Below are 19,322 nucleotides of genomic sequence, written 5' to 3'. Positions count from 1 at the left end.
TAACATACACCTTGAAACTTGTTACCAGCCATTCCTGTAAAGAAATTCTAAGGATGTTTTTGAAGCTGCGAGGTTGACAGAATAGGTGCCTAGCAGGTCAGGAGATTGGGAGATGGTGGGAGAAAGGTAGTAAGGGTAATGAGAAATAATGGGCAGGTGCAGAAAGGAATGGAGAGGAAATAGTAAGAAATAATAAGGATGAAGAAATTAAAAGTGTGCAAAAAAAAAAGGCAGCTTGTCAGGAAGTGAGTTTCAGTGTGTGTATAAGGTGTGAGTGTGTGTGTATGTGTGTGTGTGGGCGTGTGTGTGAAAAAGGATATGCGCTGTTGCCATATGTTTATATATCACTGCATGCATCAGCACTTTGCAACTACTGTGCACACATGCCTTCCAAACTGTTGTGTGAGTAATGCAGCCTGAGTCAGACTATACACCTGTAATGGATTCACTCGGTGTGACGATGACTGTGTATCTGACTTTAATAAAAGGTGCAGCGGGCACAATTCAAAAGCTGAGGCAGGGATTTGAACCCGTCGCATTTTTTTGGGGGGGGGGCTTCATCACATTCAAGGCAAAGCAGATTAAGTGTTCACACATATCACAACTCAGTTCTGGGCCGAGCAAAGGGTGGCAGGGATTGTAACCAAGAAGCTGATCTGACCTTTCTTCTTTCTGTAATGTGTGTCTACCTTTCTCTCTCAACACACACACACACACAAACACTCTAATACGCAAATGCACAGCAGTGTGGAGGGCGAGGAGCCTGACAGAGCCCAGTGCATTGCAGATAGCCCGACAGAGTGGCTGGTAGCGTTGTCACCAATTTGTTCCTAGCCGTGGGGGACATGCAGGGAATGGCGAGGCGATGGCAGTTCCCTGTCCTCATCATGGCTAATGAGGCCCAGGCTTCTCCTGTGGATCTGTGTGTGTGTGTGTGTGTGTGTGTGTGTGTGTGTGTGTGTGTGTGTGTGAGTGTGAGAGAGAGAGATCGGTTTGTATCAGTTCGTGTCACAGTGCTGCCAAAGTTCCTATTCCTGAAAAACTGGGGTTGATATCTGGCACACACCACCATGCACTCTTAGCTCTTTCTTAGTTCACACCTCACCTGGCTGAATTATTCACAAGGCCAAGAAACGCTCGCGCAGACAGAGAGATTAGGTCTTGTTCAAGACAGCCACCATTCAATGCACTGCAGAGCTTCGGGCACACACCGCCACCTGAGGCTTGCTGGCTGAGCTGGCCGACCCGTCAAACCTTCGAGGAGGGAGTGAGGGAGGACAGGAGGAAAGAGAGGAGGGAGATGACACCGGACATGTTGTGGTAAAATAGTGCTAGGAATGATGAACCATCATGACAGCCTTAATCAAATAAGTTTTTTTTGGTGAAGTATTAACCAGTTAGCCAGAGTCTGTACAATTTCTGAATTTCACAAAATCTACATTGACTTTGTCGTTGCTTTGTAGACACCGATCTGTCACATGGAACAACGCTTAAGCATTTTATTGTATCGTTTCGGTGCCACGCATGAGGAGTGACGCTCCTTCTTGTGCTATAAGGGCTGGTATCTATCTCGAAGATATTCCGAGTACGGAGACGATCCATCCTATGAGAGATGGGGCTGCATGATGTGGGTTGTACAGGACAGGAGGACAAACAGCACCGTATTTGTAGTTCAGGAGCTCCTCCGTGTGGTAAAGAGGGGAAGTGCAACCAAAGGTGCTTCCTTCACACAACCCTCTCCATGTATTAGGTTGAAAAGTAAAGCAATAATATAATTGCAGTAAAAAAAAACAAAAAAAACAAACAAACCAAAAACCTGAAAAAGCTCAATTTTTTTTTTTATGCAAAGCAGCTTCAATATTCTAAATGCGTTTCCTCCCAGATAAAAATGGGTTAAACTGAAGAGTTGAAATCTGCAATATCAGAATAAATAAACTGGATGAAGAACTTTCTCTGCATTAAAAATAAACAATTATACAACACAGAATTTTCAAAAGTGCTAACGAAGACCAGTCTGCACCTGTTGAAACTTGCAAAAACCTGTCAGATTTGTGTTTACAGCTTGTTTCCACTGTTCCCATGTGGTTAAAAAAATATGACCTTTTTTAAGTTTGTATGCCTGACATGTTTACAAAATTTGTTTATTTCCATTTCATGATACACCAAGCCATCAGTTTTTATTCAGAGTCGAGTTTCCGGCCTAAACACACACTTCTCTTGGCTGTTTTTTTTCCCCTTCTCTCTCCTCCAGCTCCTGAGGGAAATGTTTGGCTCCGTAGCAGCTAAATGCTCCACGCTGTTAGCCAGCTAGTCGCTAACTTTGCCTATCTGCAGTGGGGGGGGTTTTGGAGCTATTCGTTCAAAACAGCTGGCTGCTGCAGCCGAAGAGGCTGAGTGTGCGGAGCGAAACAATAAAGTTGCAGATTGTAAAACCAAAACACTGAAAATGTCAAACTGAGGGGAACTGCAGTGTCAGGTGTAATTCACTGCGGGTTCGTCACTATGAGCGTCCCCTTTCTCATTAAACGCAGTCATTTGATGCATCCATAGAAACTTCATACTAAGAAGGGGCCAAGTAAAGTGATGTGATATAAACTAATTGACTTATTGTGTGATGGTGGTAATTCATGACAAAAACACAGTGTTTTGTGTAAAAGAGAACTTCCTTTTTAATATTTAAATAAAGTCCAATCAGAAAAAGAACCCTCAAAAAACAACATTCTTCCCCCAAACCTTGTAATGAACTACAATCAGCCTCGCTCAGAGATTAATGTGCTTGTAATTACTGCTTGGGCAGTGGCATTTGCAAAATTAGAGAGCAAGAGGAGAGAAGGAAGAGAAAATGGAGGCAAGGGACAACAGCAAAGCGATAGAAGGCGAGGAAAATGGATGCCAGGAGAGCAAAACAGCAGAAAATAAGAGTATAGGGGTGAGGAGAGAGAGAGAGAGAGAGAGTCTTGGCTAAGTAAGGAGAGACATAAGGAGAAATAGAGGAGAGAGGTAGGAGAAACAGAGAACCTGACTTATTCACATAACACCAGAACATGGCCTAGTCAGCTATCAGGGAACAGCGGAGGGGGATCGGCTTTTTCCACTTGCTCCTTCACAGCATTAGGAGAAAAACCTGCCTGCTGAAAAAGCTTAGGACTAACACTTACAGTCCCTGATCATACTTCTGATTGTTTATAAATATTTGAGCTTTTCCCAAACCTTACGTTTCTCATTTCTGAAATGCACAAACAGTAAGACATACTCAAATGCACTGGTATTTGGAGAGCCATTACAATTGTATTTTTTATCATATAGAAACACAATTTACCACTTCTGATTCTGTTACAACAGGAACTAGTGTAGGAAACCTTTAACCTGAATTCACAAATGCAATGAGAATTTGTAGCTGATGGCAAATGAGTAATTATATGCACAGGCATTTTAATTATGACCATTAACAGTCTGGATGTTTGTTGCTTAATGAGGAGGCAGAGGGACAGAGATGGGTCATCAGGGTGCAGGTGTGGGCGGTTTGAAGAGACCAGTCTTTCTGAAATGGCGCACAATGAGAGGCACGGACACCAGAGTGATGCTGATGCGGACCGGAGCGAAGAGCTTGTGTATGGCATAGGCCAGGACGAACGTGCTGGTTCCTGCCGCCATTTTAGAGCGAACAACTGCCTCGTTGAAGCCCAGTTTGCATAGCACAGCCGCCATATCGATCCCACTGGAGAGACAAACGACACAGGAAATGGCTTAGAAGTGCATAGAATTCACATATCAGGCAACCAATCGCACATTTTCTTCCTCCGTTTTTGTGGAGAGTGGCAATAGCTCACTATACACAGTGTGTGTTAACCAGGTGTCTTGTATCAGTGACTATATCAACCTCAACTCCACCCCTCTATTATCACAACTCTGCAGCACGTGTCATACAAAATAATGGTGACTCCCAACATGAGGTAGGTAGGTAGACTGATAGATTTCCCTAACCCCAACCCTCAGGGATTTCAAGAGATTAAACATCGAGGAGACGAGAAGAGTTCCTCCCCTTTGGTTCTGTACAGGTGGCGAGAAGTGCGATTCACATTTACCTCCACCAGGGGGAGCTGTGTACAATAAGTAATGTTTCATAATAGTTTACTTAACAGCTTCTTGACCCATTTCAACTGATGATATTATCTTAAAGAGCAATGCAGGTTGAAGTGCACGAAATTAAACATGTCAAACAGGCTTTAACAAGCTGTGTGTCACACTGCCTTCGCGAGACAGTTGTGGCATTTTCAACTGAACTATTCAAGGAAATGAATATGCAAAGAATGTGAAAACACGAGGCTTGGAGCTGCTTCAGTTAGTAGAGCCCCTCTCTCTCATATACACATTAACAGCTCTGTTGCACTCAGCAAACTTTAGTCAGCTAAATATAGGGATCCATCTGCACCCGGACAACTGTTTACCCAGCACACAGCACAGTATTAGCAGGCCACATGCCTGGGCTCTGTGGCCACACAGTAATAATTCTCAATGGTTGCTGGCTACAGAGTCAGTTTTCAGTTCAAGGGTAATTATCAGCTACAGGAGGAAATCTCCAAGCTGTCAGATAATCTCTGCCAAGTCTCTTTGGTATTCAAGGCCCTGGCGTGTGGCCAGACAGACAGACAAGGGCCCTGAAACTTGACCGGACTGATGCGCTTGCCAAAGTATGGGCGTGCGGGGCTGCTTTGGATTTTCTCTGTCCATCAACAGAGGGTTACAAAATGCAGGGAATACTGTGTCAAAGATTTTAAATTCTGCACATCATCAAAGCTGGAAGCACGGTTGCAAGATGAAGACATGAATTATGTTTTACTCGAGTGCTCAACAGGCTTTTAGTTTCTGTGTCTGATTCAGCCAGGAGTACTACTTTTGGAACAGCAGGGCAGGTAAAATATGGCTGACTGAGTAGAAATTTTCAGGAGCATATAAACAGGTCCCATTTGCGGCCAGTTTACAGCAGACATTTTGTGTTCCTTGTAGTAAAAGCTGCCCGTGGGCGAGTAATTTCCTGTGCACTTCTTTTGTTTTAAAGAAAACGTTTCGCTCAGATGCTCTCACACTGCTAGATAATATCAGTCAGTGATGTTTGATGCATTCCAGAGTTATGATGTTGGCTGTGTTGAGTCTCGCTCTCTGCACCACCTTTCCCTCAACCAGCCATGTCGACCTCTCTTTCAGTTAGTGATTTCTTACATTTACTAAATTTACTAAACTACTTAGGGAAACATTCAGACTATGTGATCAATATGCTGTTATGGTTCGTAGTCAACCGAGAAATCTCTCTTCTTCTTGTACAAAGACTTCCTCCTTTCAGTACTAAGCACCTGTATCTTTATAAGAATCCTCTTTGATTCTCTGGGGATGGCACTAATGGGGCTGCTGTTAACCATTATTTTCATTTTCAGTTAAGCTACTGATTATTTTGTTGATGAATAAATAACTCATTTAGACCCGCAACACTTAGTCGATTAATTGATTAGTCAATCAACAGAAAATTAAACGATTAATAAGTTATGAAGATAGTTGCAGATTAAGTAAAAATACCAAAAATTCCCTGGTTGCAGCTTCTCCAATGTGAAGATTTGCTGGTGCTCTCCATTTTATATCAATGCAAACTGAATATCCTTAGGTTTTGGACAGATTAACTGATAATGAAAATAATGGGTGGTTGCTGAACCTAATGTTGAATTGTTGAAATTTCAACGTTGTTGGATTTCTTGGTAAAATGATCATCCTCAGAATTTCCTAAAAGCTCAAGGTGATGTAATTAAATAGCTTTTGTCCAACCACCAATTCGAAACCCAAAGATATTTAGGTTATTTTCACACAAGACAAAGAAAAGCTGCAAATCCTTACAGCCGAGGAGCTGGAATTAAGGAGTATTTGGCATTTTTAGCTTGAAGAATCATTTAAATAATTAATCAATTGTCAAAATAGTTATTGATAGTTTTTTCTGTTTCCCCTCTGTCAAATTCTAGTACAGCTACACTTGACTTATCATTTATGTTTAGACAACTATAAAGAGCAATAAGAAAAATCTACCATAAAACAACAAAACAGGCCCAAAAAAGGTTTGCACCTTTTTTTTTTTTTTTTTACTATGTTAAAAACATTTTACGGCGGTGAGAGGTATCAGGCTATAAATCACCTTTTAATACTATCAAAGTAAGAAGTAATCTTGGCCTGAAAGAGAAAGTGAAAGCAGAGTAATGAATCTCTAATCTCAATTTTGGGAAAAAAGAAAAAAAAAAAAAAGGATCAATCCAGCTGTAGTACCCAACTGGAACTACTGTACTGTGTGTGTGCACCCCTCCCCCTACGGTACAACAAGCAATAATCTGCTGTTTTGTTACCTGGATATAAGAAGGTAGAACATTCCCAGAGACATGAGGGAGATCCCGATGTGAAAGGAAACCCCCACCGCTCCGTACTCCTTGAAGACTTTCTTTAGCTGTTGGGTCTTGTTGGGTTTCCCTCCCTCTGGCTCAGGCTCCCCTGGGGCCTCTTCAGTAGATAAGGAGCCAGTAGAGGCCTCCTTTAAATTCTGCTTGTCCTGGACCGAGAGAGGAAAAAAAATAGCAGGGAGTGAGCTAAACAAAATTAAATAGGAGGATGAATCGAGAATCGATCCCTGTTGCTACTGAAGTAGAGGAAGAGAGTATGACGGTAAGTAGACAGACTGAGGATATGAATGGCAGAGAGGAAGTAAATTAAAATTGTGAAGACAGTTTCCACTCAACAGTCCAAAACCTAAATATTTCGGTTTACAATGAATAATAATAGGTAGCAAAATCTCACATTTAAGAAGCTTTTTGCATGATATCTGACTTCAACAAAATCATCGATGATCAAAACGTTGCTGATTAATTTTCTGTCGATCACCTAATCAATGGTTTAATAAAAATCAAAGTCTTTATTTATTTATTTAAACAAAAAAGGCCAGAATTTCCTCTCCCTGATGCTCAGCAGGATCCCTGGTGTACAAAGGAACATGTTCGAGACACTTTGTTTAAACTGAGCAACTACAAACATCTTTTTTTTTTTTTCATTTTTAGGTCACATATAGAAATGCCATGTGTCATCACAATACAGACAAAACTGTGTGTTGTGATGGTGCGTCATCTGTTTTTCGAAGTAGGTCAAACAAAGCCCGAACTTGTATGAACTTCATCTATTCATCGTGCAGCCGGGTCAGCTGATTTAACATAGACTGCTGCTGTGTGGTTTAGGTAATTCACATAATCACTCACCCTTTCACACGCGCGCACACACACTCGCGCACACACGCTCGTAAACAAAGTCGGCCACTCTATCTTAAACGCACAAAGAGCCTCTCATAAGTGCACAAACACACCCACACGCTGCGCTGTGTTTGTGACCTCCAGACACACCACTCTCCAAGATGAACAACGCACCAAACAAAATCCGGCCGTCCGACATGTAGCAGGGAGCAGGCAGGTCACTCCAGTGTGCGCGGGTAATAATACAGATGAGTGAACTACAACACACAACAACAACAACAACAAGACCATCGCAGCAGACAACAGGGGCTGCCCGCAGACCACCGCTGGTGAAGGAATGTGACTCTCAGCAGCTAAGAAAGCAGGAATTTAAAAAAAAAAAAAAGAGAAGCCACAGTAGGTTTAGAAAATGTAAAACTTAATCCTCCTACTGACTCATGCCTCAAGGACTGGATTTTACAGATCACTTTGGGGCAGCAGGGTTGATTTGTTATTTAAGGAAAAAAAAAAGACCAACACTGACCATTTCATACATTTGGAATGCATAAGTACAAAGTTTCACATTAGGGAAAATTAACATGAATGTTCTCAGCACTGAATTGACTAAACAAAGCTGTCTGGTGTTGTCATATGGCTACAAATCATCGCCATTCTTTGGACCTTGTTTTGATGTGATCCACGTTGATTTCTCTGTACTTGTTTAGTCAGTGTCAAGACATTTTCTGCAACAAATACTACACTGAAACTGCAGGTTTACATAACACACATCAGTATTTTCCCAGGCTAATAGCTGGAACCTCTGTTGCATCACAAACTGAAGAAAAGCTCAACCTTTTACCAGTGTTTTCTTAAATGCTAGGACTCCTTTTAGGAATTTAGCTTTTTTTTTTTTTTTTTTTAAGAATAGCAGCACCACAGCAACATGTGACATTAGTGTAAATAGAGTCATAATGAAGATAATGATTATAGAGTTAAAAAAAAAAAAATTCTGAATCACATAGAGATGCAGCATTTTTGCACATTCCAAAACCCAGAGAGCTGCCTAGCAGCAACTCTGTGTGATTCAGTGTTGAATTAAAGTCATTACTTCAATCAGGAGATATCTGATAACTGAAGTATACAGGTCTATCAGTATGTGTCATGAAATGATGATGAAGCAGGCCACATCTGGCCATGAAACTGACTGTACATCACACAATTACTTTTGAGCCTCTGAAAATGAGGGACTATGTATAAAAATGGCTGTAATACCTAAACATCTAATGTGATATTTTTGTTAAATTCCTTGAATTGAAGCTGAAAGTCTACACTTCAATCACATCTTGTTGGCTTTGTTTCAAATCCATTGTGGTGGTGTACAGAGGCAAAATTATAAAAACTGTGTCACTGACATACTTATGTGCCTATACAGAACATAGTATCTCTGGAGCCAACATTTGATACTTCACAATTTATGATTCCCAGTGCTATGGACACCAATCGGTTGATACTCTGGTTTCAAACTCAGAACCTGAAGCAAACCGGTTCAACGTTTCATAGACTCTGTGACTGCTGCCGGGTGCGCATGTGAGACCTTGCTCACAGGCTGGTATGCCACTCATTTGCCTGATCACCCTGCTGTGGTAATGCAATTACATTTCATGGATCCCTTGCAGGTTAACTCGGGGTTTCAATTAGGATCAAGCATGATGGGTGAACAGTAATTACAGTATCAGTTTTATTCCCAATTTTCACCTTTTATTCTCTTTGATCAGGGTCCTAGTATCAACTGGCAGGAGGACGACATGTCCATTTGAAGCCTTGTTATTCAAATATCTCCTCTGCCAAGAGGAAACATGATCCTTCTCTGAGAAAACAGGAAATAGCTTGTGCCTGTATGGAATTAATCTATTTTTAGACAAATTGACATAGTGCCCACAAATCTGAGACAACTTAAGACAACTCTTTGAGCGGCAGTTTCTTCTTATAGTAGACTATCAAGTGGAGGTCAACTTGAACAGTGATGAGGACAAAATGTAGGCTGATGATAATACTGCAGGAAATGAGAAAATTAAAGAATACAGAAAAGAGAACAATGGTGATCTTGTGCATTAAAAGAGTAACTTTACAAAAAAGGGAGATAATCACCTGGCTTTCATTATAATTAGCTACTTATCTATAAAGCAAATATGAGTTTGTATAGACAATGCTTTCAATAAAGATTTTGGACTAATCTAAAGGGGTAAAGCTCTGTGCTGAAATTTTCAAAGTTTTACTATTAGAATATGTATAACTGCATATTTGTTGTACAATTCTTAATTTAAAAAAAAAAAAACTGCCATTTGAAGTCGTAAACTTAACATAAGCAACTCAGGGCCTCAAACCGCTTCCTTCACAAGTGACCCCATGGTCCTTTGTTATATCTAGTTTGAAAACACAAAAGCATCCAATGGTGTAACAGTCTCTGAGATTTTTGCAAATGTGCCGTATTCGTACTTTCATTCAACACACAGAAACATTTCATTCATATCTCGCTACGCCTTTTTTTTTTTTTGCTGCAGAGACATTCTGCTTGCTTCGGACTGTCGTTCCTTGTGGGCCTGAGTCGGACAATTAATCATGAGGGGAGAGACAATGGAGAAGAAGAAGAAGGGAACAGGAGGAAAACAAGATGATCTTTTCTCTTCATTGCAATTTGTCCTGCTGAATTTTGGTCCAAGCCCCCCCCCCGCATGAAGCCATAGTCTTGGTGATGTATTCACTGGCCTTCCAACAATGGACAATAGAAAGGCCAGAGTGGGCGAGGGAGCAGGCCTTTGCTTCTCAGCGGCGAGTCAGGCCGAGCTAAAACTTGAGGCAGGCGGCAGCATGGGAGGGTCATGTGAGCAAGTGGCCAAAGGGAGCTGTGCCGGGGGGGCGTATAGGAGGGGGAACAGTGGGACTGCTGTGTCTGATAACAGCTTTTCAGAGTCATGAAAACACATGCAGACATGCGGAGTCAGACAAAGACACACTCACGTGCACTCAGACAGAGCAGGAGGGAGACGTTTAAGCGGTGAATCCCTCCTCTCAGAGGCTGAAGCGGGAGCTAAACAGTGACGGCTAAGTGTCTGGCTGCGTCCTGAGCTGTCTAATTTACTGTCTTAATGAAAGGACTTTGGCTCTTTGCAAGAAGAGACAGTCAGCCTGGATCCAGTTTGCCCGCTTCGTAATGCTCTAGCTCCATGCTGGCAAACAGTGAGGATTTGAACCGATATTCACATGAGACGTGAGTATCCAGCGGAAGATGAATATTGGCTATAATCTATTTTCAGATTACACCCAGATTTACGAACCTTCTCTTCAAACCTTTGTGTTCGTTTTTTGTTTTTTTTCCATATCTGAGAAATTAATAGAAATAGGGCCCCAGTACTAGTTTGTTTTTGTAATTCCCATAGATATTTGAGGATTATAAAAGTCAGATAACAATGTATTTATTTTTTTTTAAATGTAAACACAAAACCTACACGAACAAAGGTTCAAGGATCCCTTCCCTTTGTTTTGCTGTTTGTTGTTTGTTTGTGCTTTTAAATAACTGTGACCAAGATTATGTACTGGGCAAGACATTTTAAAAGTTGAAAAATAAACCTGACAGTGCTCTTCGGTGGACAAACTATTAACAGCAGCACTTTCTAAATTACAGTAACTCAAACATGTGTTTAGCATTAAGTGCTCCAACAGGGCGACATACATACCAATGTACCAGCAATAAACGGATATAATCGGTCGAGGCCTAAATAAAATGTTCACAAAGAACCTTTTTTTTTTTATCTCGGGGGTTTCAGACCAAATATTACTTTCAAGCAGGTTAAAGTTGCTTTTTTAAGCTCTGTTGGCGACATAGCTGGATGGATGGAGTGTTGACTGGCGCAGTCGGTCCGTCGCTCTGCCGCAGACTGAAGCATCTCGGCAGCCACGACATCTGGAGCAGATGTGTTTTTTTGGGGGGCGCCCTACACGACGACTTCTGCGACGGCCCGACTTCACCCCTCGGCGACGCCGTCGGGTGGAAAATGCTCACTGTGAGACGGCGAACACGGCGAACGCGGCGAGTACCTGCCCCACCTGCTTAGACATCAGCATGTTAGCACGCTAGCACGCTAACGTTAGCATTTAGCTCTAGAAGCACCACGGCGCCCGAAGTGCCGGCGTGGCCGTGGATTCCTGGCGCGGGATTATCTCGAGACGGCCACTACGTGACTCAAGAGTGGGCCCTCGTGGCGTGGGAGAGAGCGCGGCACAGTCCCCCGAGCCTTCCACGAGCTGCAGGTGAAGTCCACGCACGTCTGCTTCTGCTTCTCTCTCCCACATCTTACTCAAATGTGATGGCGTTGGGACAAAAATGACTCACTCTTGACGATGACTTTCTATAAAGAGCCGTTTGGAGAGTCAAGTGTGTGTGAGTGTGTGTGTGTGTGTGAGTGTGTGGGAGAGAGAGAGCGAGTGTGTGGGTGAGTCAGCATGTGCTCCACCGGCTCTGTAAATGGCACCGCTGCCAGTGGAGGCTCGTGTTGTGAAAGCACGTCACTTATGCATCGCGGCGATGTGAGTGCAGACGGGGCCGCACCGGCTGCGCGCGCGTCGTGCACTGTTGTGTAACGAGCCCTGCCCGAGTCGCAGCCGGCGGGCAGCTTTTTGTACAACGTCACGGTTCCCACGGCGCCACCTGGACCCACCACCAGTTGAGCCCCGAGTGGACACGGGCTCGGACCCCGTGCGCTCTTATGCAACCGGTCACCGGAGGCGCGACGAACACGAACACACACACACACACACACACACACACACACAGAGACACTTGAGCTGCTTAGGTTAAATTTACCCCTTTGTCGCCGTCGCTCGTCTGCCGCTCGCCGGCATCGCTCTTCTTCGCGGCCGCGGATGAAGCTCCGGTGTGCATGGCCCCGGTCGTGCGGCGTCGACCGGAAACCCCCCACCTGCCTGTAAACAAGACGGTCCCCACCTGCTGCCCCCTGCCGCCGTAGCCCCCGCGTGCGCGAGCGAGAGGCGGCCTGGTAACGTCTGTTTTACCGCCCTCGCTTTGCAGGCTTGGGTAGAGATTCGCCGCTATAGCAGCCACATCGAGGTGTCCCCAGTCCGTGATTACAAAACCGGACGACGACTCCCTGGGATGCGGGTCCGGTGCTTGTTTCCCCAGGCGCGCAACTGTTGACTCGGCAGCCCCGACGGATACGCAGAAAGTCCGGCACAGCTGAAACGTGCGACCTTTGCGTAATGTCAGTGTGACGCTCCTCTGTCTGTTTGCTTTGACTTGCCCCAGAAACGAGCCCGGTGACTTGACATGGAAAGCCGGATCCAGGGCCGCTGCAGGCAGCCTCCCTGCGCGGCACAAAAACATCGTCGCCGGGGTCCCCTCAAACCAGCGCCGCGTATCCGATAGAGTCAGATGAGGCGTCCGGATGGCGGAACGAGGCTGGAAGTGTGTGTAAACATGCTGCCCCGTGCGCTCCCGTCCTCTCCTGGCCGATTAGCACCAGCAGCCAATGAGCCCTGATGCGCAATCGCAGAGAGTGGAGCCTGAAGTGAAGGGAGGGGGAGGGGGGGGATTTAAAGGTGTAACCGTGTAAATTCTCTCACACGACTCACATCCCGAAACTTCTCCGGGGTGCACGTAACTGAGCCCAGGGCACTTTGTTTCAGTAGAGAGGCAGCGAGCACTCATCCAAGCCATTCTTTAAAAGTATTGAATTCACCGGGGAGGGGAAGATTGTTGTAGTTTGGTTTCGTGTTTTTGTTTTTGTTTTGTTTTTTAACAGTAAAGACTTGGTCAAAAGGCAAAGTTGTGAGGCACAACGAAGACTTACTCGATAAAAAATGAACAGAACAACATGATTACAAGGCAAAATCAAAACGCAGTCCATAGCTCTACAAGAAATACACACAACTTAATACTCTTATTAGTAGGCACAGCTGAAGGTAAAACAAAAGACATCAGCCAAATAAAATGAACAAAGAAACACATAACAATTACATGCAATTTTTAGAATAAACAGTAAATAGAAGGGGCAGGTGATACTCCTCTATTGTGGTATATTTTCATTTTATTTCAAAATATGAACATATATTGTGACAATAACTGGAAATTTAAATATTTTTTTATTTTTTACATACATACATACATATAGAATATATATATATATATATATATATATATATATATATATATATCGTATATGTACTGCTTTAATGTCGTTTACTATTGACTGTTCACTGTCAGCAGTGTATGCCTGTGACCTTTGTCTTTTGAGATGCTATGTGCTGCAGAGATAAGGCTGTTCAACAGTAACTGTTGCTGACCACACCTCAAACGAAAAAAGTGAGTTACATGTAGTTCATCAAGCTTTAGAAAAAGCCACAGGCATTCTTCTAGTCCGCGTTCCTCTTCTCTCGCCCTTTATGTTTCTCATGTAAATTTAGAAACCGGATAGAAGTGTCAACAAAGGCCCAACCTAAAAAGGAAGTGGTGGGAAAGCACAAGATCAGACCTCAAATTCTAGATTTGCTCAGATATGGAAAAGTGGTGCAATAGTTCCGTAAAACATTTAATTGTTATTTGTCACAGAATCGGGTCAGAGGTCAACGTTGATCTGCTTTGGGATGTGTAAGAGAGTCATTCTTTCCTGTGACATTTGCACATTTTTCTTCAACAGACATAACAGGGGGGAAAAAAAAATGCATGTGCGCACGTTCACAAATTGAAAGCCGGAGAAGGAGAGGAGTGAGTAGGTGGAGAGATAAAGAAAGAGGGTGGGATGTTTTGGCAGGAAGCCACGAAAAACAGGCAGCAGACAGAGCCGCAGCGGGGCCCCTGACCTTTTCTCTGCTGTGCCACCAAACCAACATGTAGTCTGGTTTAAAACAGCGATTCATTTTTAAATCTCCCCTTCACGTTTGTAAAGAGGAGGTCTAGAGTTGAGAATGAGACATTCATTTGCCCCGCAGGCGGAGAACACTGAATGTAAATGTTAAAAGGTGACATTTCCACGTCTGAGTACAAGACCGATGTAAATGGGAACTTCTGCTCCCTCCCACAGATAGAAATAAGGGAAGAAGTTCACCCCAGTTCCGTAGAGAATGAAATGGAAAAGGCGACTGGTGAAATTCCCCAGAAATATCTTCATATTTTAGGCCAGAATTCATAACTTTATACAGACGTTAGCCTCTTCAGACCTACGCCTTGATTTGGTGGTTTCTTACTCGGGGACTGGTTCATTCGGTTTCCCAGAAATGACGCAGACTTCACACGCGTGACTAATGTTGAATTGACTTGCGTTAGATTGTACGCATGTTCTTGTTATTTTGTCCACCCTCTGGTAGACTGTGTTCCTTTTTTAAAATCTTTCAGCTTTTTTTTTTCCAGTCATAACCTCTAGGTCAATGTGACTTCCACCTTAATGCTCTCTGAATAGCGCGATCTGGTCAGCGTGTTGTTCGAAAGATCTCGTCATCACTTAGTCAGAGATGCCTTGGCCTGCGTCCCACAACACTGGTGCCAGACGACGCTACGGCAAGCACACCAAGTTACTCCTCATCACTCACCCGTCATTCCTCTTCTTTAAAATGATTTACAATCTGTGTTTTATCATCCCTCCAATAAATGATTTCCCGCCAGTGTTTTAACTGCAGGTCGCGGAGTGTCGCCTGCATTGCGAGCTGAGGAACTGAGGCAGAGGGAGGACGACATACTCAGAACCCTGACAGCTGGTTATTTATGTGGGACACTTTAGCGTTGACATTTGCTGTTGAAGGAAGGAAGCGTTGTGGCCGTGCCGATGTACTGTGGGAACCAGTCAGTCAGGTTTATTGAAACAAGCCTTTCTGCTTGTGGACTGTAAATGCAAGACTGTAACTTTAAAAAAAAAAAAAAAAAACAGAAGTTGAATTTCTAAGAAATAGATGAAAACTTAGGGGATCACCAGAGTTATTACTGTTCATCATGACAGGGACATGAATATCTGTTCAAAAATCTCATGGCAGTCCATCCAGTAGTCGAGACATATTCAATTTTGGTCGACTGACCCATATTGCCCTCCCTAGAGTTATGCCTCTAGTGTAGCTAAAAAATAATTCTTATTGTGATAATGATTGCGACCGCATTGCCCAGCCTTAGATCAAGGTGTCAGTAGTTGTGGGCCTGAAACGCTGCCTCGTGTCTGAGAGTGAGCAACCGACTTCGATCTCTGAGTGTAAATCCCTCGTTCGATACACTTTTATCAGTGGTCAGACTCGACTCATCCTACTTAGACTTCTTAAATTGAGGTCAAATAGGACACTGAAGCCCTGTTAAAGTCCGACAGATCCTGGGAACCTGGCAGACGTTCCGACCCGCTGAGCCCTTTCCTGCGTCTATTTGTTCTTTTTGTGCAGCATTTCTATCCATCTTCTGACAAACTGGCAGGATGGTCAATAGCTGCGGCCTCCTCCCGGCGCAGGCCCACTGTCAGGCCTGCCATCCACACTCGATCTGCATGCCCTTTTTTCTTTCATCGCTGCAAACATCCCTTCTTCCGCCGAGTGGTCAGTGTCTGAAGCAGCTCCTGGAATTGATGCATTTTTCTACTTTATCCTCCCGACTGTTCCTCAGTGGCTTCCTTCAGCATCCCTCCATCTATGTATTCAGCAGAGCGGTCGGTATTTGTCTGTTTGCTCTTCCTGGCACTGATCCACTTTGTCCTTCAGTGAAGAGGACTGAAGGACTGGGACCAGAGCCAGCTGGCCTGGGCTCAGTATAGCTCAGGCACAATAGCAAAGCCAGGCCACGATGACTAGGTTAACGCAGTCTGGATCGTGTGTTTTTGACACTATTCTCCTCCTCTCTGTCTATATGCCTTAGACACACTGACTGCGCGCAGGGAACTTCAGATGAAAGAGCGATTTCTCCTAACATTTGCTCAAGACACACCGAGGACTGTAACCTGACTGTTATGTTTGACAAATTAGTTCATGTTTGTATGGCTGGTTTGTTTTTCATCTCCCCGAGCACACATATTAACAAGCACGAGCTGTTTTATAAGAGCTTAATGCACTGTAAATAAGTTTCTCCGTAAAAGACAGTCAACTATGTCCATGCCAAGTAGTCAGCCCCCCTAAAATCGACAGTTAAATAGAGATAGGGATGAATAAGCAACCACGGTAGTCAGTGGGTGCCATTTTCCACACAAATGGTCACGAAGCAGAATCTGAAAGTGGAGAAAGTACAGTATAAATTGCAGGAAAAAAGGCCCTGCAGGCTAAAAAACACCCAAACTGTAGCTCAGAATAACTTCTAGAAACATAAAATGTCACTTTTTCTAAATTGTACTCCTTACTTCTCTCTCAAACCCAACTGCTGTGTGTCTGAGCAACAACTGTAAAATGTTGACCCACGCTCACCCCAGAACCAGTGAATGAGATGAAGCTCAGAGCAAAGGGGGGGGGGTGCAGTTGTAGCTGGGCCAAGAGCCTGAGAGCTGTGCGGTGAAGGATGGTCCAGCTTCTGAATGGAGAAGTAGACGGAGAGCAGAGGAGGCAGACATCTCAGCCTGAGAGAAATTGTTAGTAGCCTTCATACGGCATGCAGACATGTACCGCATTCAGTATATTCATCTCACCTGAGCAATAGAGTGTCTCAAAAAATTGAAAGAAAACACTGGTGCTTTTGAAAGGCACCAGTGGAGGGGGGGAAAAAAAAAGAAAAAAGAAAAAAAAAAAAGCGTTTCCCAAACAGGTCACTGATGAAAGCAAAGTAAAAAGGAGCGGAGCCATTAAATGCAGAAAAGTGAAAACATTTATTGTGCTTAATATGTGCATAAATGCGGGCATGAAGAACACATAAAAGGCTTGGATCTGGAGCTACTCTAGATTGCAGGGCTTGAATTAGCCACTCAGAGCCTGCGTTTGTGCAAATGCTTTTTAGCAAACTGAGTTTTCTCACTCTTCTGTATTTAATGGCTCGGCTTTTTCTTTGCTTTTGAAAGACGAGCAGCATTCGGAGTACTCAGTTTCTCTCAGCATGCAGGTGATGTGTCCACATTTGAGGACGTGCCTGGCCAATATAACTATGCGCACCTCATGTAGTTCAAATAATTCAAATCTCTGGTATTTCTTCCTCAGGCCTGCAGGACACATTCCAGTCAAAAGGATAAGAAATCCATCGTACCATTTCACTGTACAACACAAATAAGCTTCACTAATTCAGAGGAGACTGTATAAAATTCTCAAAATATACAATTTATTCAAAATATGTTAATGCAACCATCAATATATTCCAGTAATTACAAAATCAGTAGTTTTTCTTCTTTAGAATCTTATCCTTATGGACAGTTAGGCTTGCAGTCGAACACAAGCCTTGATCTATATACCATGAGAACACAGGTAACTTTTTAACAGGTGACTGTCCCTTTCTGGCTAAAACCGACCAGATCATAGTTCAAAATTGCACCAGCTGGATTGAATTTTACTACTAAGGAAGCAGATCTGAAACGAAAATTCTGTTGATCGCAGCAGCTGGAACAGATGTGAGTTGGAGTGACCTCAGTGTATTTCAGCTGACTCACAACATGATTATGTCACCTCCTTGGACACAAAAGAAGGAACCGAAACTTGGGGGGAAATAGTCTCTTTGACTTCCTTTGTACTTCCTCAAATTGAGTGAAAAAAACAAACTGCTTCCTATGAGGGTTCAACATTAAAAACTGACCTTTGCTGACAAATTGCACGGAAAAAATTCAGACATTCAGACACTGGTCACCGATCAGACGCATGTAGGTGCACTCAACTTTCCAGACAGATTTTAGACTGCTGAATGCTAGGAGAGGGGGGTGGGGGTGGCGCTGGGGGTGTCCACATAGTCTCACAGTTTCCCCCTTGACAACCAAATGTCTGCAAACACTGTTCATCAATGTGTGTAATTGTATTTTCCTATATGTTCCTCAACAGTAACAACACAGACATGTAAATGCAGTTCATGGGAACAGATACGGGGATACTACAACAAACATATTTACAAACGTATCTGTACAAATATTCAACGCTGTACAGTTGATGTTATGGGGGATAAAGTGGTAGTGGCATTCTGGGTAATCACACGTTTGCGGGGGTTGGCCATCAGAAACAAAGACAGCCTTTCCCCCAAAGTTTTCAATATCCTTATAAGTTCTCTTTTTATATCACGGAAGACTCTTTGGCACTCACAGGGAGATAAGAGGTACTGTTATGGGATTAAAGGAATAGTTCAACATTTTGGAGAACTGCTTATTCGCCTTATAGCTGAGAGTTCGATCAGGAGATTGATACCATTTCTCTGTTAACTTAGCACATACACTGGAATTAGGTGGCCTGGCTCTGAAAAAAAGGTAAAAAAAAAAAAAAAGAAATCCTGCGTACCAACACCTCTGAAGCTTTCTAATTAACATGTTGTATTTTGTTTCTTTAATCTGTGCACAAAACAAAGTGTAGTGCTCAACTGCTTTTTGGCCTGTCTTCCTGGAGTCTCTGCTGGTTGCCAGAGAATGGTCTGGCACATGAACCAACGCACTGTTTTTTGTACGGAGCAAGCAAACAAAAATAACGTGTTGATTAGTGATCTTTAGCCGTACTGGTACGTGGATTTTGTTCGGACAAAGCTAGGCTAGCTGTGTCCCCCCGTATTCCAGTTTTTATGCTAAGCTAAGCAGCTGCTCGCTCCCACTACATATCTATTATGCAGACATGAGAGAGGCATCAGTCCTTCTCCTTTAACTCTGACCCTTTGGATGAAGCAAATAAGCTTTTTTCCCAAAAGTTTGAACTACTCTAGTACTTTTTTGGGGGCTGGCCAGTTTATATTTTGTGTTTGTGAAACCGTGACACATTAAAGGTCACCTGACATAACACTGTACGCTCCCTACATACCAAATCCAAGTGTGGATTAATGTTTAAAAAAAACAAAAAACAACTGAGGCAAGCATAGAGTCCGTTTGTATCCTCAGGAAACTCATAACAACAGTAATTCATTACATTACATTTACAGTTTCTGTTAATGAGACAAATACAGTG

At 43.3% G+C, this 19,322-nt stretch overlaps 1 protein-coding gene across 1 annotated transcript; it reads right to left on the bottom strand.

The window, feature by feature from the left end:
* Positions 1–3,266: 3,266 nt before the first annotated feature.
* fam210b (family with sequence similarity 210 member B) lies at positions 3,267–12,813 on the bottom strand. The gene is made up of 3 exons (XM_040116365.1): positions 12,109–12,813; positions 6,381–6,580; positions 3,267–3,718 (listed from the first exon to the last, which is right to left on the bottom strand). The coding sequence occupies exons 1-3, from the start codon at positions 12,643–12,645 to the stop codon at positions 3,502–3,504; spliced, it is 954 nt and encodes a 317-aa protein (XP_039972299.1). The 5' UTR covers positions 12,646–12,813; the 3' UTR covers positions 3,267–3,501.
* Positions 12,814–19,322: the final 6,509 nt, after the last annotated feature.

This window comes from Xiphias gladius, chromosome 21, assembly GCF_016859285.1.
Source record: "Xiphias gladius isolate SHS-SW01 ecotype Sanya breed wild chromosome 21, ASM1685928v1, whole genome shotgun sequence".
Taxonomy (NCBI): domain Eukaryota; kingdom Metazoa; phylum Chordata; class Actinopteri; order Istiophoriformes; family Xiphiidae; genus Xiphias; species Xiphias gladius.
This window is presented reverse-complemented; position numbering and strand designations above follow the sequence as displayed.

Coding starts and splice junctions, on each gene's coding strand:
- fam210b (XM_040116365.1), bottom strand. CDS start 12,645: ATGTTTTTGTGCCGCGCAGGGAGGCTGCCTGCAGCGGCCCTGGATCCG. Junction 6,581..12,108: donor CGAGCGACGGCGACAAAGGG/GTAAATTTAACC, acceptor CTCTCGGTCCAG/GACAAGCAGAATTTAAAGGA. Junction 3,719..6,380: donor TTCTACCTTCTTATATCCAG/GTAACAAAACAG, acceptor TTGTCTCTCCAG/TGGGATCGATATGGCGGCTG.